The sequence below is a fragment of the Lagopus muta genome, chromosome 4 (assembly GCF_023343835.1).
Source record: "Lagopus muta isolate bLagMut1 chromosome 4, bLagMut1 primary, whole genome shotgun sequence".
In the NCBI taxonomy this organism is placed as follows: Eukaryota; Metazoa; Chordata; class Aves; order Galliformes; family Phasianidae; genus Lagopus; species Lagopus muta.
The window spans coordinates 62,082,042-62,109,084 of NC_064436.1; the positions used below are offsets into that span (position 1 = coordinate 62,082,042).

At 38.5% G+C, this 27,043-nt stretch overlaps 1 protein-coding gene across 2 annotated transcripts in view; it reads right to left on the reverse strand.

Annotated features, from left to right (window-relative positions):
* The window catches only part of HGFAC (HGF activator), a 40,161-nt gene continuing 13,118 nt past the window's right edge, over nucleotides 1-27,043 (reverse strand). Inside the window, exons 3-12 of one of the 2 annotated variants that reach the window (XM_048941425.1) lie at nucleotides 26,366-26,479; nucleotides 25,217-25,348; nucleotides 23,742-23,852; nucleotides 11,676-11,850; nucleotides 9,490-9,575; nucleotides 8,561-8,801; nucleotides 6,113-6,252; nucleotides 3,843-3,983; nucleotides 2,678-2,826; nucleotides 1-1,454 (exon numbers count right to left, since the gene is read on the reverse strand). In XM_048941425.1, coding sequence (XP_048797382.1) covers nucleotides 1,284-1,454; nucleotides 2,678-2,826; nucleotides 3,843-3,983; nucleotides 6,113-6,252; nucleotides 8,561-8,801; nucleotides 9,490-9,575; nucleotides 11,676-11,850; nucleotides 23,742-23,852; nucleotides 25,217-25,348; nucleotides 26,366-26,479 — 1,460 coding nt within the window. In that variant the 3' untranslated portion in view covers nucleotides 1-1,283. The remainder of the gene's footprint in view (nucleotides 1,455-2,677; nucleotides 2,827-3,842; nucleotides 3,984-6,112; nucleotides 6,253-8,560; nucleotides 8,802-9,489; nucleotides 9,576-11,675; nucleotides 11,851-23,741; nucleotides 23,853-25,216; nucleotides 25,349-26,365; nucleotides 26,480-27,043) is intronic. The other variant, XM_048941424.1, reaches the window with a different exon arrangement.

Genomic DNA, 27,043 nt, shown 5'->3' on the forward strand with positions numbered 1-27,043 from the left:
GAACCTCATTATTTTCATGTGGGCCCACTTCTCCAGCCTGTCCAGGTCCCTCTGGATGGCTTTCCTTCCCTCCAATGTATCAACTGCACCACTCAGCTTGGTGTCATCCACAAACTTGCTGAGGGTGCACTTGATGCCATGGTCTGTGTCGTTGATGAAGATGTTGAAGAGCACCAGTCCCAAGACCGACCCCTGAAGGACACCGCTTGTGAGCGGCCTCCACCCTGACACAGAACCATTGATCACAACCCTTTGGCTGCAACCAGTCAGCCAGTTCTTAATCCACCAAACAGTCCATCCTTCAAATCCACACCCGTCCAATTTAGAGAGAAGGATGTGGTGAAGGACCATGTCATTCACCAGGACTAAGAAATCCACGAGGACACTGGCAGCATTATAAAACAAAACCCTCCTTTTTCTATATTATCTGAACAGTTAAATAACTTGTTATTACAAAATCTAAGACATCTTCAAAACACTGCCAAATTTAAGAAAGGCTTGGACATTTTCTATCCAAGGTAAAACATTTGCACTGCTATTCTGTGAGAAGAAGCAGAGGGTCTGCAACAAGCCCCACTGTGTTGAACAACATTATCTACCAACTTAAACCTTTTCTCAGCAATAAGCTTTGTGCTTTCAGGAGGTGTTGCATTAACTTTGCCGGAAAATTGCACACCAAATTCAGCAGAGCTCTGAAGCACATTTCTATTTTTATTGCAACATAAAAATATGCTTACATGTTTTGAATCAAACCCTAAATCCTCTGTTTTCTTCCCAGAAGTAGTTTACTGCAGTTAGCTTAGCTGGGGAGCCTATCTGCTGACGTCTTTCAGCTGAACTGTAACGAAATTACTTCTGAAGGAAAGATAATTCTATTTTTGGCGTTCATCCTTTTTATTTTGTTAACATCTGAAAATACAAGGCCAACATTGTTACAGGTTGTTTTAGGGGATGACAACTCCACCAGAAACTTTTAAATACTTATTTTCACGTAATCCACCAAAAGATAAACAGTTTTAGATGTCAGTACACTTAGTTTTGACATGTTAGCTTTATTAAGACAAATAAAGACAGTCTCACATGTTGAGCTATCCACAGCCCTAAAACTGAAGCTCAGAGTTACTGATATCAGAGGGATGAGGACTAATTTTAGTGGTCTGGTTTGGAATTTCTAAGAATTACCACAATAATTTTCATACTAGCTTATAATAAAATATTTATGCCACTTTAATGAAACCAAAAGGCTCCTGGACCCTATTTGAAATGATATCATAGTTACATGTTCAACTAGCTTTTCGAGGGGCTATCCTCTCGTTAATCCAATTTACATAGTTTGTTACTCTTGTATATACTCCAGGCTTGTTGATTCTGGCACAGCCATCTCCCCAGCTGATGACTCCATAAAGGTAAGAGATTTCGTTATTCTCACATGCCAGAGGTCCACCAGAATCTCCCTGTGTTAGAAGTGAGGAAAGATTATTTAACTTGATAGAAAATCATTGGAAAAACAGTTTAAATGTAAGTAGAAAGAAATTTTTTCCTGTTTTAAAGAGAAAATTATTTTCAGAGCAAAGTTGGAAGGAATTTTTTACCAATTTTTTCCACAATTACGTGGAACTGTGTTGCCTTTATAAGATCTCAGTGATAAACGAAGTCCTGCACCTGAGATTAATTTACTTTGTCAGAACCTTCTTATGTCTGCACATCTCATCTCAGTGACTGTAACTTTGGTATCAATGCACAGTTGTTTCTCAGTCTATGCAGCTCTCTTCAGACCATTTGTCTTTGTTTTTTTTTCTTCTCCACTTTCTTCTTTCTCTTTGAACATGTTTATGATCTCTATAGCAGTTCCAGCACATAGTATACATTATATTCTTTGCTTCACAGAGTGTCATTGCCAAGTATCAGCTATGTGCTGCCTGTTGCCAAAAATTATTCTAATAGAGCATAACCCCATCAAAATGAATTGAAGATAAGATCTGAAGGTTTATCTAAGAAATAACCTGAACCTTAGTTTCACACACATCTCATCTGTCACCACAGCAACTCCATACCCTTTATTCAAGGGCCAGGGTGTGACATAACTCAAAAAGAGACAAAATACAGTAAGAATTTGAAGCTCTTCCATTAAGAATGGAAGTCATGAAACTTTTTCTAATGGACTGTTACCCTACACCGTTAAAACCCATGCATTGTAATAACCTCAAATATTTTCTCCTCCAAATCCACCACTATTCCCCACCTCCTATACAGCTACTCTTATTTCCTCTCACTGAGAGGCAGCAGCTTGACAGTTTGGCTTATCTGCCACCTGGCCTGCCATCACAGTACCATCTCACTCAGCCAGCAGCTCAGGCAGCTTCCCTCTTTTGTGTAGCCCCTGGCTTTTATGAAGGTAAGAGAAACATAACACCCTGAAGGGTTGTTGTTGTTGGGTTGTTTGGTTTTTTCTTTTTTTTTCTTTTTTTTTTTTCCTCCTTTGTAAAATTTAATTGACAGTAACAAGTTAAAAAAATAACATAGGAACAAACAGTGCAGTCACATTCAATGCATTTTTCTTTTTTTTTTGAAACTTTCTTTTCTTTAGGATGACTGTAACGTCAAAAGTAAGCACTGTAACATTTCTTCTAATTATACACATTTATGTTCTTTGTCTGGAGATGACTCATAACATTACCTGACAAGCATCAGATTTGCTGTCTAAGTAGCCAGCACAGAACATATTTTCACTGATTTCTGTTCCATAAATTTCAGGGCTTCTGCACTTCTCCTCAGGAATAATTGGAACCAGTGTTTCTTGCAGTACATCTGAGTAACCAGTTATATCTTTAAAAAATTCCCAGAGAGGAAAAAAATCAGTTTTTACAAAATGCAAATAGCTTAACATGGGAACTCAACACAAGATAGATACAACATATAAACAAACTTAACACATGTCATGTTATGGATCTCTTTGAAAGATAGCAATTGTTCCTAGTGATCAGATCATTCCCTAATTCTTCAGTCAGAGTCCACGTCCACTAGAATAGCAAAAATTTCATGCCCAAGCATCAGTTCTCTTCGGGTTTTCTCCTTTCCCAGGGACCTGGGAGTACTTTGTCAGCACTCTTGTGATTTCCTCTTTCCTGATGTGATTTTAAATCATAACTTTATTAAAGGCTGTATAAAATCTTTCTGCCTTTAAATCACACACTTAGTTTAGTACAACCTTTGCTCATGCTGAGTTTCTAATGAATATGAGGAGGCCAGGTCCCCCCCCCCTCCTCATCCTTCACCAATCTGTATAAATCTCTGTTATCTCCTAACCAAGGCAGCATGGCCATATCTCACAGTCCTGAAATTCCTTATCCCAAAGGATGAGAAAAAGATGAAGCATTTCCTTCTTGCCTTTCTTAAACTGAATGTAGCCCAAAGCCCCTCCAGCCTTTTCCAATAGATACTTCCAAGGTTTCCTGCATGGTGAAGCTAAAGATTGTTTCCATCACTGACCACTAAACTGACTGTGTTTGGTTTGCAGTCTTTAGTATCTACCTTGAGAAACCTGGAGTAGGAATCACTTAACAATTCTTGGCACCTACAGCTAAGCTACTTGCTCCAGGCTCCACTCACTCTCCCTAATTTCTTGTTCATGTGAACCACTCACTGAATTTCAGGGACTATAAGGAAGGCTTGGGAAGACTATTTCAGATGTAAATGATACACAAATCCAAAGGTAGGTAATCCAATCAGAAGTCCCTTGGAAAATATTTTACAAGACTACCAGCTGTGCAACATATTCTTGAGCACTTTGCTTAGCTTTCATCAGTGTTTTCCACAGATATCACCTCTGTCGTTTCACTTACTCTCATGCTTGTGTCCCCATCCAGAAATCTGACATTTGAACTGATCGGGGAAAATGGTGTTGCTTTCTGGCAGGCAGATGGGCTGAACAAACTGGGACTTGACGGCACAACGTTGGCCATTCTTCTTCAGCTTAACCAAGGCTGCAGAATAGAAAATACGGTAGGAATAAAGTGTCTGTTCCCTTTTTTGATAGGATTGGCAGCAGTGGGTCTCAGATACAACTTTAATTATCCCCTAAGCCTCTCTTAATTAAGATATTTCAATCAAAGACAGACAGACTCATCTCAACAGCACCTGATTTCACATTAAATTGAATGCTGAAATATTCACCTACTCCTCTTGTGGGAATATTTATTTTTTGCTGCGCTCACTGAGCAGATTTTTCTTCACTGCTTTTGTAGAGAAGGGGGAAGACAGAAAATACATGTCTCCTCCCACCCTAAAGTTAAATAACAGTGACATATCCACAACTTTCAGCTGAAATAAGTGGGATGTGCAAGCATTTGCTGCTTCTGAAAGTTTGGCCACCTGCCTAATTCTACTTTGATTTTTAAAAAATTAATTACTGCAAGAGCTGATGTATTACATGCTCTTTGTTATCACTGAGTTCAGCAATATTCAAATTTTGGAAAACTAAGGACTAGAAAATTAGGCTATTTCAAAACCAAGCTTCTGAAAGCTGCTGAGAATTACACAGCCTACACAACTTTTTCTCTTCCCTCATGAGGCTGAAAACAGCATAAATATGAAGCTGTGCAGCACTGTGAGTTCAACAGTGAAAGTGGATGCCAAAAGTAGCAGAAACTTTGCTTTTCCCGTAGCAATGAGCCATAATTTTCATGATGAACCATAAGCTGAGGTTGTGTTTGGTGTAACAAGGGCAGTGTAGTGGGTTTGACCACACCACTCAAAGAAAGTAGGTACTGTTGCTATACCTATTAAAATTTCATACCACAGCTTTCAGAAGCTGCAGGTTTTCTGAACACAGCGGTGTGGAAAGCAAGAGATCCCATTGGATAATCTCATTTCTCTATGGACTACTACTTTTGGCTTTTGTGGAATACATAACAGTATCTCACAGACCAGGAAGCCCACAAAGATTGCTCCAATATTAAGCAGCTTGTGTTCCTCACCTTTCCCTTCTCCCTCACCAATTCTGCCTGTTTCTAAATCTCCCACACTTTCCATCAAACATTCATGCGGTAGCTTGTTTACTTATAAAATGCATTTTCAACACCAAATAAATCTGCTGCTGCATCAGCAGAAGTCACTGGTAAGGCAGAATATGCCCACAAGACTTTCCCCCAGGTTTCCGCCTGCTTGTCTGTTTGCAGTGGGGCACATCTTAGGAACTCCATCTCCAGGTGACCCTGAATTTGGACACTGCACTCGTGATGCATGCCAAATTTCAGAGTAATCCAGGAAGTTTGGAGATCCCGAAGTGTAAACTGTGATTTACACCAGGATATTTCAGAGCAAAGCAATGCCCCACAACAAGTTCATTTCTTGGTATACTCTGACAGAGTTCCTACCAATACAGAATCTAAATGCTTTTTGCTACACAGTGGAAAACATTCACCATCTGGGAGCAAAAAAGCCAGTACATTCCTGACCTAAGTTATCCCTGATGCCAGACTATTAAATAGTTTCATAGACAAAGTGCTCACACAGCTTCATGCTCCAGGGAGATATGCCAACTTCCATAAAAGCAGATTAGAAAGTAAGAAATAAGTTTCTCTCCCATTGTCGTTCTGAGTAATATTATAAGGTCAATCAGAAGGGCATTTAAATTTTGACTGATGAGACAGCTGATATTTAAATGTCTCTCCTCAGTGTAAAGAATGATTCTTAGAAACATCGATTTTTCAGAGCAGATAGGGCTATTATATTCATCTAGTCAGATGCTCTATACAATACAGACAATAAAATTTTACCAAGTAATTCCTGCATCAAGCCCAGAGTTTCTGGTATGGTTGAAAAAAAAAGCATAATCACATGAAGACTTGAAGTGATGATGAATCTGCCATACATCAAGGTAAATTGCTCCAAAGGCTAATTACCATAATTATTTAAAATTTGCAATTTATTTCTTATCTGTATTTGTCTAGCTTTCAGATGCTCTTATTTCTCTGTTAGAGATAAGAACCCTCCGTTCTTAAAAGCTTCTCTTAATGCCTATTATTTTTCCCCTAAGAAAGCAGTTTTCAATACATCAGCTAAACTTGGAAGTCAGCTAAGCAGGAAATAAAACTACAAGAAAAATACTCACCAATATCATGTTCAGTGGGGCTGAACACTGAATACTGAGGATATAAGATGTATTTCTCTATTTCAAATGTTTGTGTTACATCGGTCGTTCTATTAAAGAAGTGCTGACCAAGAACAACTTTAATAGAGGATTTTTGAGGACTGCAATACAAAAGAGAGAACAAACAATTCTATATTTAGAAACACAAATGAAAACCAGTTTCCAATGGCCATGTGCACTATGAACTGTTAATAAATTCAGATCCCCACCATGCCCATTATTTACTCTCTCATAATGCCTTGTCTTTCTCCCAGTCTTCTACTGTGGGCTAAGAGAAAGCTGACTAAAGTTATAGTGAGTTCCATGTGCTGTGGGCCATTGTTAACCTAATTAAAGGCTGTTCCTTCTTGACAGAATCACCAAATCACTGGATCAAAAGAAACACTAAAGATCATCTAGTTCCAATCCCCAGTCATGGGCAGGGACATTTCCTACTAGATCAGGTTGCCCCAGGCTTCATCCAACCTGGCCTTGAATACCTCCAGAGACGGGACATTGGAAGCTTTGCTATGCAACCCATACCAGTGTCTCACAATCCTCATATTGAAGAATTTCTTTTGAATATCTAATCTTCTAGTTAGTGATAAGACCCCTTGTCTTATCACTACACTCCTAGACAAAGAGTCCTTCTCCAGCTGTCCTGTAGGACGTTTTTATGTTCTGGAAGGACACTATGAGGCCTTTCTGGATCCAGACTCTTCTCCAGTGTGAATGATCCCAGTTCAGCTTGTTCTCACAAGAGAAGACAGAGAGTTGGGAAGAAAGGGAAACACGGGAATAATCAGGAAGAGTTTGGAAAGACAATAACTTTGAAAGCAATAGAATTAAAATTTCATTCTTGCTTTAAAACCAACTTGATTTGCACTCACCTAAGTCCACAATCAGTTGAGCTACTAAGCGCCCTTAACATAGAAGAGCTCAGATGTTCAGTTATCCTGCATAGGAGCAGAAAAACTTATCGTGCATCATGCACAGATCCAGAGTGGTCAGTACCATTACAAAGTTTTCCCAGCTGTGATCCTGTGCATCACTGGTGGCCATCAGAGTGAATTCTGCTCTGATACTGAGCATAAAGCAATAATAAACAGCAGTGTACTTGCTGGAGAGAGATTCTGACTAATTGAAGCACAGAGAATAGGCAGCTACCCTGCAACAATTACTATGTGTATGGTTAACAGACCTTTAAGTTTTTTTGAAGCTGGAAAGCAAGAAAATATATGTATATATTATTCAGTCAATATGTAAGGCCATGATTTTCTCAACACCCTTGTGGAAATAAACTAGTCCCTTTGCAAATCAGATTTTGAGAACGTGAAATAGAGTGGAAGCTCATTTCCCAGGATAGTATTTTAAAAAGATTTTAAAAGCACAAAATAGTTTCATTCTGACATACAGATGATTCATTGAGGAGAAGAAATAAAAAGGGAGAGGCTGCAGAATAGGAAAAGAAAAACAACTACCAAGTTAGCTCCACAAGGATCTATTGTCGCCTAGTGGAAGGCAGTTGAAACTGTGGCTAACTTAGAAGTACTAAACATACAGAACAGTGCAAATTACAATGCAGTAATTATGGAAAATCTGTATGTAACAAACCACCAGCTGGAAGTGGGTGGAAATGTCCTGAATAGCTGCCAAAGTTAGTAGCTATTTCACAACATTTGAAAAACAAATGCGTTGTGGCTCGAGCTCCAAATGCTTCAAGTACAGCATTCACAACAGTATTATTAGGTCTACAAGCTATCAGTGTATGCATTCTGGCACGAGGCTTCCTGTTTCTGTTGGCTCCTTTAGTATGCAAAGGAACAATTTGTATGAAATGATGTAATATTTTTACCATCTACATGATCAAACTGAAATCAGAAAAAGCGTTCAGCATTTGTGGAAAATTAAATATTTAGAATAAAGTAAGGGCATCCTACTGACAATCATTTCCCTGGTGACCTGCAGCTGGAGGCAAAAAAAAAAAAAAAAAAAAAAAAGTTTTTTTTTAAATCACCGCTTGATTCCTTCAACCTTTTTGAACAAAAACATAGCAGTAAACAGTCATCTGTGTTACACCTCAAAGCAGGAATATGCTTGCAAAAAGGTAGCTGAGAAAAGACACACTTATGACTCCCTGCAGATACCTGCACATGCAAGCTTTCATTCCATGTCCTGACACCCAACACAACCTTACTCCTTTTGTTGGCCCATTTAGCATTTTTGAGTCTCCTTAAGTAAAACTGGGCTATGCGCTGTTTGTCAGTTCATGTGCTACACTCAGATTACCAGCAACTCCATTTGAAAAATTCATCATTTTGTATTCTCATCTTCCTTCTTGCTTGTTTCAATTCAGGTTTGTTGTGACTCACAAGAATATGGTGCCAGAGAGGAGGGGACCTACTGTCACACTTATGGCTGTGAGTTTACCTGTTAGCAAAGCAGTGTGCTGCTGACACAACCCAGCAAGTCTGAATGAGAGTTCCAGCGCAGAAGCTCTCTCCAATATATATAGCTGCTGTCCAGGGATGAGATCCAGGCAAAGATGAAGATCCTCCAACAATCCTAGGTCTCACAAAACTTCTTTTTTTGTGCCTTCTCCCACATGGCCTTCTGGGAACTACAAAAGTGTCAATATCTTCTGGAACTGCTGGCCTCCTTTCCCTGCTTGCTAAGATAAAAAGGTAAATGGCATCAGACTGCAAATTATGTGTTTCTAAGGAACACGTCATCATGTTTGGATTCTGGACTGAGCTTAGCCATTCCAGCAGCAAGGACTAGTATGCTTGTGTTAGTGTCATCAATCAAATGCACTGGAACCATAAATGGAGAATAGAAGGACCACATGATTGATTTTTCAAGCCCTATTCTGAAGGTCAGCTTTAATATAAACAACAGTTTAATATTAATTTAGAGAAGGAACACTATCTTTAGTTTTCAGACTTGCATACTGTGTCATATGACTCCAGTCCTCTATTTGCTCACAGGGGGCCACTCATCTCCTGAGTCTGCTTCACAATCTGTTAAAAAGCACTACTTATTTCTGATGCCTTTCATGCTTCAGTAGAAATTCTGTTCATATTGGAATGACTGTAGTGGAAAGCAGTTGTACGACACTGCTGACATACAATATTGCATGACAAAAATCACCAGTCATATCACAACTCCAAAAAAAAAAAAAAAAAAAAAAAAAAAGAAAAAGAAGCTTGCTGTCACTTGATTTACTGTGAACACTAAAACATTCAGTATTCCTGGGAACAGCAGAACATTCAAAATGATGCAGTGAAAGCTTTTTCCTAGTGTCAATAAATCTTTCGTCATTAATTCATAGGATGGATTTTAAGAGTTCTTTAACATACCACAAGATGTAATGTTACAGTATTCCCAAGACAAACTGTTGTCCTTCATGATGTAACACCATGGTTTCTCATCTTCATCTGGATTTCTAATGAATTCAAGGGAGAATAAATTAAATGCATTAACCATACTTTTATCCCAAGCTTCCCAGATGTTTTCTGTTTTTTCCTATTGCACTATGCAGAAGAGAAGACTGATAGGATTGTTAGGTTTGGAGCCATCTAAGAAAGCACTGAAGAAACTGCTAACATCTGAATGGGCGAGTAACTTCTTAGTAGGGATCTTTATGCTTAAAACTAGCAAAAAAATGAAGCTCATTAAGACCTAAAATGCAGAAACATGACTAAATATCTGTAGAATTTTCCTACAAGTATTCAGATGCATGAGCATGTTCACTCGGTTTAAATACAGTGCTTCAACAGATACCAGCTGAGCTATTTTCAGTACTGAGTCCCATGGGAGAGATTCCTCTGTTAGATTATTTTTTTTTAAGTGAGGAAATTCCACCACAGGTAGATTCATAGAAAATCCATACCAAGAATAGATAGCAAAAACTAATTTGAAGTACTCAAGTCCATATTCCCTGGAGACAGTCTGAGGAAATGATAGACTACTTCAAGAAAATATTACATTCCTCAAAAGGCAATATCAGAATCAATTTAGTCTTTTATTACTCTGATATTAGACTACTTTGGTGTTGATCCCATTAGGATTTCTCCACAGTACAGCAGAATTGCCTTTATTTGTGCTGCACAAGTAACCCAAAATTTGACCAGTTTAGTCCTCCGAGAGTACAAAACTTTGAAGACTCAGAAAGATCTTGAGTAGGCCAATAAAAATAGACAAGATAATTCAGGACTTTGGATAAACAGTAATTCTAATTTCAGTTGGATTTATCAAAAGTATGATCTGTTATTTTAAGATTCTTCAATATATTTTTTTTTAAATCTGACTGCTATTCAAAAAAAGATTAAAGCACTTTCAAATTTTCAGAACTGAAGAAGCAACACAGGTTGAGTCATATTCCACCAACAATGTTTCTAAATTAGACAATTTGAAGAAGAAGATATCTGAAAGATTATATAGTGCAGCAGAGATATCCCCAGAAATTATAACAAGCTGACAAAAAAGTGAAAAGCTTTTTTCTCAGCTTTACAGAACATTAACACATCAGCTCCTATATCATTTTATTATTTGCACTTGAAATCTGCAAGTGAATACTGTGCTTAACTGATGCAAATTGAAAGGATCAGGATTTATCAAAGCACAAAATACATGCCCAATAAATTGCCATGATGTACTGGGACACCGTACATTTCATACTTAAATGTTTGAATCCATACCAAGCCTTTGAAAGCAAGCCAACTTAGATTTGGCGGGGGGAGGAGAGTGAATAGTAATAGTTTGTTTTTGATAGAGAAGAAGAGCTGCTTGAGCATGCATGCATGCTTTTTGTCAACAAACAACTTCACAGTAGTTCATGGAGAAGTACCTAAGATTCTCAGCTTTAGGATGGCCTTTTCTAGAAAAATTTATTCCATTTATGGATATTGTTTGACCTCATGAAGAACTCAGAGACAAGGGGAATATAAAGTGACAGGAGAAAGCCATAAAAAGTTTCATTAAAAATGAACACAAAACTTAAGCAGAAACATAATTTATACATGTGATTTGATCAAAGTTGAAATGCCAACATTATTTTTTGCAGCCATTTTTCTTTGAGAGAAATCTGACATCCCAGCTCAGCATTACTGAAACACTGCAGCTTTGATTTTTTCACTTGTAAAAGATTTTCTTTTATATTAAAAATTCCACAATATATAATTTGAAATAAATGCATTACACAAATTAAGTGGTGAACATCGTTCTCCTTTTGGATAGTCATTTTTGAGCAATTTATGTATTTTTTTAAGGTCTCATTAAAAAAAAAAAAAAAAAAAAACAGGAAAAAAAGGATCAGGATTTTCCAATGTTAGATTGTACCTAAGCTTCTTGTCAGAACCACATGTTAATCCATACAACCTACCAGATCTTGTCTTCTGGAAACTTTTACTCCATGTCAGGCTGCTAAGCCAGTCCAGATTTTCCAAGGTTGCTTTGATATTCCTGCCCCTTCTCTCTTCCAAATCTGCTCCCACAATATATCCATCCACCCCTTGTTTTATAATCACAGGGCAAACTTCCTCACCTGCAGTAAGAGAAGGGCCCCAAGCCTAACTGTAGTGCTTTCTCAACGCTGTCCACATGAAGCTCCTGGTAGAGTAAGTCCGAATTCCATGGCAAGCAGCTATGTCCAGAAATGGTCGTGTTGGCCGTACCTCTGTACTCAGTGCCATTGCCACGATAGCAGTGATGATTAGGAACTGTAGAGGAGTAGATTTTGTGCTAATTAGCTGTTAAATACTAGTTTTGCAGCTGAGGTGATGAAAGGCAGTGGACCCAACCCTGTAGTGCGTTTTTCCTTTCAAAATAGTTTGTGTTTTTTTCAAATGAGGACTTTCAGCTTTAAAAAGCAGTTAAAACTTCTAAAACAGCCTCGTTTTGCATGTGCATAAAAAACTATTACACAGGCAGAGAATTAGACCTAACATTCTTGTTGCATATGGAGGATTTTAGTCAGCAATCTACAGCAAAGTCAACAATATGGCTAAGAATAATCTTGCCTAATTTTAGAAACACCTGAGCTCATCAATGGACTCCCATTTTAGCCAATAAAGAGAGACAGGCATTGCTAGCATCAAACTAATCTAGCCCGTTTGGAATGACTTTTTCAAGGTGAAGATGAATCTTGACATGTGCTCTTGCCTATGTTGACTGAATCTCACTTGACAATAAAGTCAGCAAGCTCAGAAGGCTGCCTGTGATGTAAACGAGTGAAAACAATCCTGTCCTGCCAATGAGTGATTAAAAGGACTGATTTTGGAAAATACTTCTCTTTATGGCCTCGTACATATCCATATAGATATACTTACCTTACCCTTATGTATGTGTATATATACATAGAAACATACTGCAAATATCAGTTTTTCAAAAATGAAACAAGTAGGTTGCATTTTCATATTTGAACTCCATTTCTTTGTCACCTGAACACAGGATATTTCTTCAGATAGGTCTGACATACTCAGCTGCCAAAATCTATCAACAGCACATACCAGTGTTCTGGATGAAAAGCATATGGAGATGCATTTCTATACAAATAGCTATAGTGAGCAGAAAGTCTACACCTCAAAACATGGCTCAGAGTACTGCAAAGGAAATACAAAACCATCTAATGTACAAAGAGGATTAATCGTGACCAAGCCTTAGAGGGTTTCTTATCCAAGCCACGCTGGTATGACTTATTCTTGACATCTGCAAGACTGGTGGAATCTTCTGAACTTATAAACAAACTGAAATATATAGCATCAGTGTGTTGAAAAACACACTGTGAGGATAATCAATCACAGCACACAACGTGGACAACATTATCAAATATCTGTTATCTTGACAGAACCTGGTGACACGTGAACCAGAGTGTACAAGCAGCACTGAAATGATGAACTGCAACAGGGAACTTCTGATCTCAATTATCCTTACAAGTCATCAGTACAGCAATAGCCCTCAAAACCACAAGCAAGCATATGGCATAAATATGGGAGCTGGGGGTCAAGAAGTTTGATGTAAGAATTTAATATGAGTTAGCAGAGAAATATGTAGTTTGCAAAATCGGCTTTCTATCTTGGCCTGGCAGACACACCAGAGATAGGGAGAGTTTCTCCTCCTCCCTACCACTCCTTAAATCAAAGAACTTTTATTTCAATAACTGAGAATATTACATTAAATCAGATAAATATTTTAACAACCATAATCTCCAATCTCAGATAATAGATTTTGTTTTCCATTTGCATTGCTAGCAATAGTAACCATTTCTTGGCAACCCTGCCATTTATTTTCTGGGCAAGATGCAAGTTAAGCTGCTCTGTTTGCCTGAAACTGTCATGAAAATGCCACTATCATGCTGCATACAAAATTCTTTCACTTATCTAGGGAAATGCCAGGTGCTGTTTTTATTTGTAGTGTATTCATTAGATTCAGAAATGATTTAGAGTTGCCTGCTTTTATGAGGATGAAACACGATTCTGTTTCACTGCAGAACTATGGCCATATACTGCAACACTGATGGTTTGGACATCTTGCAGATGGTGTTTACAAGCTGCGCTCAACCTCATCAGGCTAAAAATCCAATGCACCTCTGTTTTTGTATATCTGCCAGTCATCACAAAAGTTGCTAAAAGATTATAATTAGAAGAATTTGGCCCCTTTCTAAATCATCATCATTTTCTCCTCCAAGAAGTTTGCATTACATATTGCACTTGTTGCGAGGAACAGTATTATCTCTTAATCTGTTTTTCATTTGTTTTTTTGTTTTCTAAGAAGTATTTTTGGCACAAGAGTAAACTAACTTAATCTCACATCTTGTGGAGGAGCATCTGGGTTAACAGAGTTGTTTCCTCACTTTACTGGCTTGTATTACTACTGTGGCACCCTCATCACAGCTATTAGAGAGAATCTTGTGAAGAATATAAGGCCAGCAAGAAATATATCCAAAATCTAATACATTTTTTCTATAATTCAGGAAAAACAACACTCAAAAATTAATCTCAGGAACTACAGCAGTCCTACAGATCTTTTTCTTCTTCTTTGTTTTTTTTTGTCCTTTAACCATTGCAGCACTGAAAACTCTCCTTTTCCTCTCTCACAGGCAGTGTGTAGGTAGTCTGCTTCCAGCAATTCTTAATGGATTGCTCTGACTGGAAATTGTTCACTATGAATTCTTTATAGTTTCCTTAACTCCTCATAACTCTGAACATTATTTTCTTATGTGGAAGTAAGGAACTGAGGCTATAACATACGTATTTTTTTTATTCACTTCCTGTGGCACTGCCAATTAGCATTAGAGTAGAAATGGCCTGAAGCTTCAGATGAAACTTGCTTCAGTGAAAGCATGTATCTTACTTACACTTTTCTTTTCTGAAAATCATTGAAATTTGAAAACAATTTCCAGTTGTGTTTTATTCTGAAAATCCAAGAGATGCAAATAACTCACTTAAAACATTCACGTTGTGTTCTGATGGCGTATTTTATCAGCATTTCATGCCAATTCTTTTCTTTTAAATTTTAAAAAGCAGTTTCAGGTCTTAAAATTAAAAACAACATGAAATAGCATTTATTCAACAAGTTCTAATTGGTAACTTCTTGAAAATATTTTAGAAGGCCTTTTTGTGACAGAGCTTTAGGCTCTATATTTACATACCTGAACATTTCCATGTTTCTTTTGGAAGCCCTTCTGTAGAAAACAATGCAACTTACAGATGTTTTCCCCAAATATCTCATCAGAAATTTCCCTAATGTCTTTGAGATTCACCTGTATTGTCTTTTCAGATTTTGCCTATACTGTTACATTCTGTTAACATTCTTTTCTCTGATGGCCCTTACCCTTGAGCAGAATAGCTTCAAGTTTCATTTCATTCACTAATGCTTTTTTTATTTTTTATTCCTGACAAACCCATAAGGCTTTTATTAAATACAACGTTAGATGAGTTTCTTTCTTTCTACTGCTCTGCATTAGCTTGTGACAGAAAGGGAGAGGGGTAAGAAGACGAAGACAAAAGCCCCTCTCTCTGCTTGAACTTGCTCTTACAAGATGTCTTCCTCATTGTCTCAATTATCAGTTATCCAGATGGAAAAGATCTTCAGAAAATTAGAACCAAAAATTAACCTTGGTGGAATTAAGAGACCATCTTACACCCAGAGCCTTCCTGGAGTATATGCCCACTTCTGTTTCAGTGCAAAATGTATGTTCTGCACAGGTCAGAACAAGCTCTTCAGCTCTCACTAGATAGCAGATTATTCACATGAGAGAGTACTGATATCTATTTGAAGCCTTCTAACGTGTCTATCACTTTATATTTCAGTTTCACATTTCATCTATTAGCAACGATGATAAATACGAATGAACAATGAAGTTTCATGTCTCTGCATGCATCTCAGACTCATTGGCTGCCTGCAGAAATCCCTGTCTTTCCTTGATCTCCCTAGGAGTTCCTGTATCTCCTGTCCTGGGTAACTGCGACCTTCCAGGATAAATATAAACATGACACAAAGGCATCTTCAGAATCCATAGACATTGCTCTTACAGACTTCCTCACTACTTTGCATGGAAAAACCCTCAGCTGTTTTGAGAGCAGAAAGGCAGACATTGCCACATGAAGTGAAGCAAACACCATGCTGGACCGTCCCTGGCTCGTAGCAAACTGCTTCCCATTGCCGTGTAATCCCTCTCTCTGAAAGTGAGAATAGCAGCACCTACTCCCACTTTTGGATCTTGCTAATTAATGAATATAAACAGAAATATAAGGAAGTGATATTTCTACATAGCTATATTTCCATATAATTCTCTCATATATCTAGATCTTAATATTTCTATTTGGGCTTATGATTTAATACAATAGCAGATAATACATATAACAAATTTGTAACAAATAATTGGTTCATATTATGTGCTGCTTTCCCACCTCCAGCCTGACTGCACATAACACTGAAATATAACCCCAAAGAAACCATGGCTCGATTACAAAACATACTTAACATCTTTAAGCCAAAAACAATGAAAAAATATGAGAAAATTGGCAGCCCTTTGTAATGCATTAAATATAATAGAAACTCACCATGTAAAAAAGGAATGGTTTTAGGGCTGGAAAAACAGGGTGATTTATATGGCACAAAAGATCTTTTGAAGTTGCATCCTGACTTAAGGATTGCTCACATCACTTGCTGCTGCTGGACTTATGATTTAAAATATCTCTCTTTCAACAAATCTTTGTAATCTTGCATTTGCAAATACTCTAGATCAACTGAGGCAAAACTGAAGATCTGATTTGTTTTTCTTTTATGAAACTTGATTTACAAACCTACCTTCTGAGTAAGCTGAGTCCTTTTAAATAGAGGTTTAAATTCAGAAATCTATAAACTCTGAAACAGAAAAAGAACCAGACTTTCTGGCCAGTGGGGGAGCAGTTGCTCATTAGAGAGCCAGTAATGAGAGGAGGATCTCTGAAGCACCTGAAGATCCAAGCATGGCCTGGTGAGAGAAAGTAGGCAATTGGAGAGGGAAGTGCTGCAAAGGAAATATCTTCAGTAACTTTTAGCTTCTGAGCTGTACCACAAGCCCACTGAATCTTCCCCTCAACAGCCTGCCTAATTCACAGTTATATAGCATAACACATTACTTGGATCAAAGGGTGTCAGTCCTCTCACATTTTCAAGAGGACGTGCCCACTGTGAAACACAATTAACTGATACCACTGTGCTGTCCTCAGTAACTAATGAGATTAAAAGCACAATAACTCCTTAAATGAATCATTGTCCAATAACTAATGCCACTGCCAAGTCAGAGACCTGATAATGAAAGTAATTATCAGCTGCTAACGTTGATCATATTAGTTTATACTAAAGTTGAAAACAAAGATTTGTCATCTAAAAAGGCACCAATGCAGGCACGGAGAAGGTAACACAGACACTTCAGTGCCCACAAACATCTCGGGGGGAAAAAAATCACCCACTGTATTTCTTTATAAAAATGAAGATCTCCAACATATTCCTGTCTGATTGAAGAAAATTCTGTCTATTGTCTGATATTCACCTTACAATCATCATAGTTGTTTCTCCTATACAAGGAAGCAGTATAACAGTTTCTCCTCTCTAGCCCAGATTTGCTACGTCCAGTGCAAAGGACTAATCCACAACCTCCATGCAAATGGTGCTCCTTTATTTGCTTAATATTTTTCTCTATACCAGCCAAGCTTTTTATTAAAACTCCTCACTGTAAAGAAGCCTAGGACATCAGAGTAGCTTCTGTATCACAGTTCACATCTGCATCTCCATAAATGATGCCTTACAGTTACCATTTTCTGAAGCCACTTTCGTCTCTAATCTTCTGTTCACCATCTGCTATGTACCCTAGCGCAGTGAAACAGAGGAGAATTCTCAGTTGATGATACCATGCTCATGCACTTCATCATCTTTCAGTTCTTCCTACTATTTGCCATTTCACATCTTAGCCTACTAAACATAGTTTTTCTCCATTAAAATGTCTCTAGCTGCTTTTTCAAAATCTGATGAAAATCTAACTCACCTTTACTATTTCTATTATTTCTATTATATCAGTGCCCTAGGCTTCCTCTTCATTACCTTTGTCTTAGTAAATCTAGCACTAACTCAGTGCAATTTCTTGGGGGCCCATAATACTTTGCCACTGCAAACCACCTAGTCACCTCTCCAAACAACATCAAACCGTATCAAAAAATAATGAAATAATTTATCTGCTCTTCTACTTGCCTACAACTGTAGAGGAATAGTAACCTTATTTTTTTCTGTCCTAGTTTTATTACTAATCCCTCTGCTCCATACATGCGAACAGCAAACAACTCCAGCATCATGTGGAAAGCCCCCTCAGCCATTAGTATCAGAACTACTGATTCGACCTCAGTGGGCCATCAACTGATTGAATATTTGCTTACCCTTGTCAGCCAAATGAATTTATTATTATATTTCACCCTTTTATTTTTATCCTTCAAGATTCTAGAAAATGAAAAATTAGACACTCATCTGAAAGCATTCTGGTAGACTGTAGAACACCATTGGTAAACAAAAAAGAAAAACTTTTCATTATCACTATACTCTCAGAAGAAAAGATTTAAAACTTTTCCTCCCGCACCAAGAGCTACATTTCCTTTACAAATGTACCTTTTTTAGCAGAAATCTGCAAACACACTATTTCAGTAAAATAACCACTAAGAGGGTGGGCTTGCTGTCTTTTCTTTTGACTCCTTTTATTGCCTCACTCCCCCAGTTACTCAAAGATGTGGCCGAGAGTTCTTCCTGTATATAATTATATACTCATCTATCCTGTCATCTTTCTTCTCTAAAATTCTTCAACCTATTTCTGACATAAAACAACACAGCTCCTTATATAACCATAAAACTTCCACAATTAGCATTGCAACTCATACTTTCTTTAAAGCTATGTTGTCTCTCTAATTCCATTACCCATAACCTACAAACCAAAAGAGAGAAAAGAACTGCAAAACATAAGGGTTTTTCATAAATACTCTTAAAAATTTCACATTTCGCTGTGCCCAAACTACTAGCAAAACACTATTGCTACCTAAACCTTAACCCAAAAAGCCTCAAACAAGGCTCTATAGATTTCCCAATTAAAAAATAAATAAATAAATAAATTTAAAAATTAACAACAAATAAACAAATAGTTGTGAATGCCTCATCCCTGAAGGTGCTCAAGGGCAGGTTGGATGGGTCCTGGGGAAGCAGATCTGGTGGGTGACCACCAGCCCATGGCAGGGAGTTGGAACTGGATGATCTTTGAGGCCCCTTCCAACCTAAGCCATTCTACAATTCTATCCAATGATTCTACTTTCAAACCTAGCATCTGGTGCAACTCACGACCATGGTGACACAAATCTAAATGGGCTTTCCATGGCTCTGTTTTCTACTTCATCTTTTGTTTAAGCATGAGAAGCACAAAAATCAACCACAGCTCGCCTATTACCCAGCTGCCTAAATTTTGTAAGTAGCTCCACAAGAACCGGAATTATCGCTAACTCCTAGTACAACAAAAAACAGAAATAAACCCCAGCTAGCAAAAATATTGTATCACCCAATGAGTAAAGCAATTCTGCACCCAAGAAAAAATAGATAAAGGCTGAAAAACCACCGACATTTGTAGTGTGAAACCCCCCTTAATTACCCACATAGGATTCCAAGTTATTTCTCTGGTCAGCGATGGCACAACAAAGATATCCGTAAGTGTTTTAGGAAAAGGCTTGGCAGCTAGTTAAAGAGAACAAAAATATGCCACTAACATGCTTGCCAATAAATCAAGAATAAACTTAAAAATGCAAATGAGACTCCCAATTTAACTAAAAACCCACATCCAAAAACAATACCAAAGCACTAACTCCATGTTGAGGAGAATGAACTACTTTTACCCTAGAAATGAAGCAAAATATACATGTTTCCATTTATATTTCAGCTAAGGCCAGTAGTGTGAATACAATAGCAGGTTTTCAATCCTTGAAACAGAGTCACCAATCCCTTAAAACAAAACAAAACAAAACAAACAAAAAAAAATCTCCTTCCCTCACCATCCAACTCTGACTAACATCTCAGGCTGGAAGGAGCTCTGCACAACCTGATGTAGCTGTGGTGTGCCTGTTCATTGCAGGGGAGTTGGACCAGGTGGCCTTTAAATGTCTCTTCCAAATCAAGTGATTCTGTGATTCTATAAATGCAAAATATAAATGATTAACGTATCCTCTGGCCAAATAGCTGCACATAAGCTGTGTTTGCCTCTGTATTCAGGCAACATTTCTACTGCAGCTCCTTTCTGCTCAAAGAAACCTGGAATATCAAAGTAATTTTACAATTACATCATCACAACTGTTCATCATGAGTTGTTGACTCCAACAAAGCTAAACATTCCTGAAGTTAAACATTTCCCGCTCAAACGTTCACAATTCCCTCTCCACTCTCCTCACCAGTTTGGACCACCAACAAAATATCACCCTCACGAGCCTCTGAGTTTTCACTTCTTATCACTGCCAAAGTGGCTGACTGAACCCTATCTGTTACCATTCCTGTACAATAAGATCACAACTGCTACACATGTTTGGATAATTAATTATGAATTTCCACTTAAAACTTGGATTCAGGCTCTCTCATCAAGAGCTCTGTGTCCAAAGTGAACACAACCACTTTCTTAATACAAAGAAATTTTTTTCCTGAAAATTTACGAGTGCATTTTTTAGTGCAATAATTACAAATCAAGCTTAATTAAAAAAGGATAATTTCATAAATTAAAACAGCATCTGTGTGGTGAGGGACTTTTGGTGAAATATCTGATTTCCTTTCCAGAAATCATATGCATAAACTGCACTAGAGCATTTTTAAATGGCATGTCTTTCTTTAGTACTGAAGATTTGTTCTTTAACAGCAGGAAAATACAGCATTATCACAAAAAATAGAAATCTGTATTAGAACTTGTCTTTTGTATATAGATCTCCTTTGTTATACACATCTTCTGTGTTACATTTTTCACCTCCCATTTTGTTTTATTTATTTATTTTTTAGTCATCTCGTAATGTGCCAGCTTGTTCATACCTATAATGACTGTTTGCAAGGAAGTTATAAGATCAGTGAATAACGTCTTTGAGCCCCAGCAAAGACCCCTTCATCTGAAAAAAGAAACAAATAATGGGCAGATAAAGAGGTACCTGCAAAATCATAGAAGTTACAATTAATCTTTGCTACTCACAGTACAAAGGGGATAGAAATAAAAGTACCAGAGAGTAGGTTTTAAGCTAACAATAGAAAATACTGTTTTTCTTCATATCTATTTAAATTTTGGAACTTCTTCTCACGGCATGAAGTTCTACAGACTTCAGATAAATTCAATGCAAAACAAGCAAAGGACTCATTGCGCCTTCCAGTACTTAAAGGGAGCTCATAAGCAAGAAGGGGACTGACTTTTTGTATGGTCTAATAGTGATAAGACAAGAGGGAATGGTTTTAAACTAGAAGTGGGGAGATTTAAGTTAGATGTTAAGCATAAATTCTTTACTCAGAGAGTGGTGGGGCACTGGCATAGGCTGCTTATGGCTGTGCCATCCCCAGAAGTGCTTAATGCCAGGTTGGATGGGGCCCTGGGCAGCCTGATCTGGTGGGGGACAACCAGCCTATTGGGGTTGGAACAGGATGATTTTAAGCTCCCTTCCAATCTCAGCCATTCTGTGACTCTATGAATCTATTAAACAAGAATGCCCACCAGTTTGCTGAGAAAAATCCTCAAATGAGAAGTATTACTCAGTAATTCCCTGCTCCTTATACTTCTCAGTAATCTTCTACTTTGCCAGCGCTCAGGGCACAGCAGAACTTGTGATCTCAAGAAGGATGACAATGCATTTATTTAGATTTGTGAGGTGTTAAGATAAATTTGCTGTTTTTCTATTAGAAATAGATGAAGATTGCCTGGTTATTCTTGTAGACACCGAGAGCAAAAGGTGACAGAAAGACCCCCATCCACTTCACAGCCCAGTAACATTTTGGAATGCTTACTGTTTATTTAAATCAATGGTTTTTTTCTTTTATTTTTAAAGATATATTTGCATCACAATTTGGTTTTAAGGTTGCCTCTACAAATGAATAATTTAGAATAAGTACATTCTGGTGACTTTCCAACTTTCTCTGGATCAAGTGCTATAATCAGAGGCTACTGAGATTAAAGTGTAAGCTCCCAACTCAGTCGTGTGAGCGAAGGGAAACTAAAAACCAGCTGTGCTCACAGCATCAAATTGAAGGGTTGAAGAATTAAACTAACCTAACACATATTTAAAAATCATCTTCACATGCTGTGATATCACCAGCTCCCAGTGCTCTCACCAGCATGCCACTGCCCTGGTGTAATGGCAGTATCAGGTCAGCAGACTCCAGCGCTAACTTATTGGCTTTAACTTAGAATAACTAAATCCTGGTTAAGAGGTTTTTATTTTTTTAGATTTTATTTTTATACTTCTTTGCAAGCCCCTGACACATAAACACAATCCCTCAGTTCCCGTTTTGTGTGTGGGTGTTAGGCAGCTGAACACAGATGGTTTGTAAGCATCTCAAAGCCATTTGTTTAGCAAACTAAATGCTTGCTTTATTATTTACAAGTAATCAAAGAGCACCTGCTTATTTCTTGTTCTGATCTATCCAGACAGAAACCAGTATTACATCCACAAGGCTGCCCTCCTGATGTTTATAATCGTGGCTGAGCTCAGTGGATGTTTATGCACAGCACTGCAGATATTTGGGTAGAAGAAGCTGATAACTAAACAGGAATGTGGAAAGTGTGAAGAAGAGCAGTGTGCAGTCCTCCCAGGATATTAGACTGTGTATGCATGACATACATGCAGCTTCTTGCCCACATCCATGCAGCTGTAATGCCTGGAAAAAAATCTCAGTGGGGCAACAAAATGACAAAAGCGCAGAGCTACAGTGAGGGACTTGCAAGAGTCACAAGCTCACTTCACATAATTAATCAAGAACTTGGTGAGTCAAAGTTCAGGATCAGCTCATGAATCATTCAATTTGCCAATTCTTTCTTGCAATTTGTTGTTCCATCTGTACTGCCAGTCCCTCTGGTGTTTGTTTTTGTTTGTTTTTTTTCCAGTTGAATAGATGGCTGCACCATTTTTCAACCTCCAGAACAGAGTGGAACATCAGATAGTACTTTGATATATCAGAGCACATTACATCCATTATATTCCTCTAGGTGCCCAGTGCAGCCACCAAGAGCCTTGCCTTTGTTTTTGATGAGACCAGTCTTGGGATATATGTCCTGAGCAATCCATTGCTATGAGTTACAGGATCATGGGCTGGTATGACTGCAGGTCTGTTACAAATTACGCCTAACACCTTTGGCAGTTGAAAAGTAGCCACTGATATAACTTGAAAATTTAGTGTGCATGGGAGTTTTGCAAAGAGCCACAATCTCAGAAGTGAGAAAAGTTAAATTTTCTTCATGGAAGTTGCACCAAAAACTACGTAGCAGCAAGTAAGAAGCAACACAGAGCTAGCACACAGACAACTAAGGCAGGTTTCTCTGCCCTGACCCACCAGTAACATAAGGATTTTTTAGGTAAACTGTGTTGCACTAAATGTGCTATTAATTCGAAGTACGAAATAACCTAAACAGAGAGTGTACATTTTATCTCTGTCTACATCTCACAAGAGCCCAGTGCTTCCAAATATAGCCAGATGCTAGATTTTGTCAAAGCACAAACTCCTATTTCATGAGTAGACAGCATGAGATTCCTGAACCCCTGGGGAAGCATTTACGCTGGATAACAACACTGATACCCTGACCCTACAAAATGGACCCACGTACTACTTTTATGGACATGAGTAATTGGATTAAAATTTCTGTGTTTAATTTTCCAGAAGGTTGAGGACAGAAACAAGTACTTTTAGAATCAGGGTTCCAGTGAAGAAGAGAGTGTTATGATTTGCAGTGGAGGAATACATTAAACAGTTGTTTGTGAAGTTTTACATGACTCTCAGTTATTACAGGAAATGTCTGCAAAGGCAAAAAAATCCCCAGCTTCGCATACAGCTGAAAACTCCTAATTCCCTTCCCACAGTATGTTGTTATACTTACCAATATTGCAGTACTTTCCTACAAAAGGTCCTTTGCAGTCACACACGGTTTTCCCACTGGAGGCAATCATTTTACATTCTCCACCATTCATGCAAGGATCATGAACACAACCTACAATCAGAAGCCAAAATCAAATAAGGATACAGACTTATCGAGAGAACCAATCCAATTTTAACTTAATTTAGTACATCTTCTTCCTGTACATGCATCTAAGGGAAATTTTTTTTTTACTCATCTTAGACCTAGACCTCATATAAATTGAAGAAAAGGAAACCACTGATTTCTGCCTACTGAGGTCTGCCTCACTGCTTTCATTTTTATTGGATAATGTCAGCACAGCTTTTGAAAAATATTATTAATGAACAATAGGTAAAAGGAAGTGGTGATTATTATCACTGGTGGTGATGATGGTGACATTTGCATTTCTTTCTGTACAGAGGGTTCTGCCAGTTCCAAGTTTACCACTGAACTGTGTTGAAATTTGTAATAACATATTTAGCAGGGAGCTCAGCCAAATACATAGGGTCTGCAACAAGAAAATATTCTTCCCAAATCTCCTATCATGTCCATGGACTGTCATCGTCCTAGAAAGCCACCAACTCTCTCCATGCTTCAACTTCAACTTCTTTCAATTGGGAATAAAAGTGCATACCTTCTGCAAAAGGCTTTTATGAAGCTTACTCAGTACTGTAAGTCTGGAGAGATGGATCTGGTCAGCTGGACTCAATAACAGAATAGCCATGCTGAAGCATATAGAGATCTGAGGGAAACTTTTGCTTCCTACCATCTCTCCTCCCACAGGGAGATGTCATGGTGGCTTCATCAGATATATGACAACCCAGGGTGCATGCTCAGCTCTTCCTCACACCTCAAAACAAGGAGGAGGCTTCAAAACATGAGCTTTTCCCTGACTTGGAATGGATATGTTGAATCTAAAGTAATAGGGACTCTGGGGTCAATGCAGGGCAAATGGGATCCTGGAGTCAGGTACAGTTAATGTGCTGGAAATTCAAGAGCAAGACAGGCTGGGAAAGAAATCCCAGAGAAAGCAGCCACTGGAAGAGACTGTGGGTGTCCAGGAAAGAGTAAATGAGGATGTACCTCTCAGGCACCTTACAGTTTCGGAAGAGAGCTTGTGACACCAGAAATTTCACCATTTCCACTGTATCATCTGTCGGTATTCCTACACGATGCGGATCAGGATTAAATCACTGTCAAGAACAGCACTAAGGCTTGTCATTAAATTCAGCTTACTATGTTTAATTTCTTCCTCGAGTAAGGATTGACAAACTGAAGTGATTTCCTGGGTCAGCATTACTGCTCACACACGGAAGGATGTGACCCCATTGTGAAAAGTATACATGAACAAAGTATACAGCCTTGCTATGATAACACCACTCAGGTTTTATGTTCTTACTATCACTTATCCTCACTCTACGCAGGTCAAGAGCTGCAATACAAAATAATGCACTTACTTTTGTGTTCAACTCTCTGGCATTCCATCTGCCCATCCACGCAAATGCACTGCTCCACAGATCCTTGTTTGACTCTTGCCCAGCTCACATCCGCATCAAAGAACTCATAGAGACTGTCATCAAAACATTTCTCTAAAATGAGGTTTGAAAAATAACAGGCTTTCTGAGATTATTTCTTGCAGGGGATGGTGCCATGTATGCTACACTCCCTTTCTTCCTGTTGAATAGATACATTTGTTGACAGCTAGTGGTTCTCCAACAAGCCATCCCCCAAGGTGTGAAGACACAAAGCCAGCATAGCAGTAGCTACAAGGACCTAAAGGCAGAGGTGACTTTCTCCTAAAGCTCAGTGAACATGATAGTATCACTTCAGCACCCCTAAAAGTTCAGCCACCAAATGCAAAAAGATAAAAATCAGTGATATATCACTGTGTCTGTCTCATTTTACAGCATCAGTCACAGATGATGGGCTATGCTGGAGAGCTAATATTGAAAAGGGCATCTTTGCTTAGGCTGGGAGGCAGTCCAGAGCTGTAGGAAGAAGCCTCTGTTAAACAAAGGCAAGCACAATTGGATGTCTTGTTGCAAAAGCCTGATTTTTCTCTTGGCATGCACTAAACTGGGAGTGACAGCACCATAAAACTGGAAAAATAACCCAAGCAAAGCTCTCTGGCCCCTCCTCCACCTCTGGCACTGCATTCCCTGCAGGCAGAGGAGCTGCACAGGCATTAGGGTTAGCATCACAGAAGCTGAAATGGCCCCAGGTCTACATATGCAGAAAGGGTAAGGCATCACCTGAAGTTTTGCTGCTTTTTCATGTCTCCCTGCCCTATTGGATGGTATTATTAGTCACTTCCAAGCATGTAAGTGATATTTAAATCTTAAAAACAGCAAAGGGAGGGGAGAAGGCTCTTTGTGTTTCCCATACCTTAATACCTCACTGGCTCAGAGCATGCTTGGATTTATAACTGTATAATCAAGTTATTTTCAGCTGTCCTGTCACTAATGGATGCCTGTCATAACCATTTGGAAGTCTGCCTACAGAAACAATCATGCATAACAGCACTGCCTTTTCATTAAGGAAACTTTAACGAGCTCTTCTTGCTGCCCGTATCTCTTGGAGTAACACTTGAGGAAGAAGATACTCACTCATCTGACAGTCTCTTCCCATGAATTCCTCGAGACAGGCACAGTGGTACGTCCTATGACCATGAGCGAGAAAACAGGTCCCTCCATTTTGGCAAGGGTTGTTTGCACAGTAATCTAAATGGACCACACAAGAAGCTGTTGTTAATGTCTGCCAGATAAACTATGCTTTGTTGCGTTGGGAGTTGGCGTGGTTACCTTAACCATTTTGGTTGATGCACAGTGGCTTTAATACTACCTCTTAATCTGAAATAGTGTTAATCCAGCCAATGTGTATTGGTTTTGTTTTGAGGTGCAAAACAATTACACTCTTCCAGCTTTTTAAAACCATATAACAAATCACTGTTCTGGATGTTTTCCCAGATGATAGGGCAAGGAGAAATGGTTTCAAACTAAAAGGGAGGAGATTTTGACTGGATATAATGAAAGAGGTTTTATATTATAAGAATGGTGACGCACTGACTGGCACAGGTTGCCCAGAGATGATGGATGCTCCATCCCTGGAGATGCTCAAGGTCAGGCTGGAGGGGCTCTGAGCACCTGATGGAGCTGTAGGTATCCCCGTTCATTGCAGGGCAGTTGAACCAGATGACCCTTAAGAGTCCCTTCCAACTCAAACGATTCTATGATTCTACTTTATGAACAACTCGTCCCAGGCCGGTGGGCTCAGGCCAACCCGAG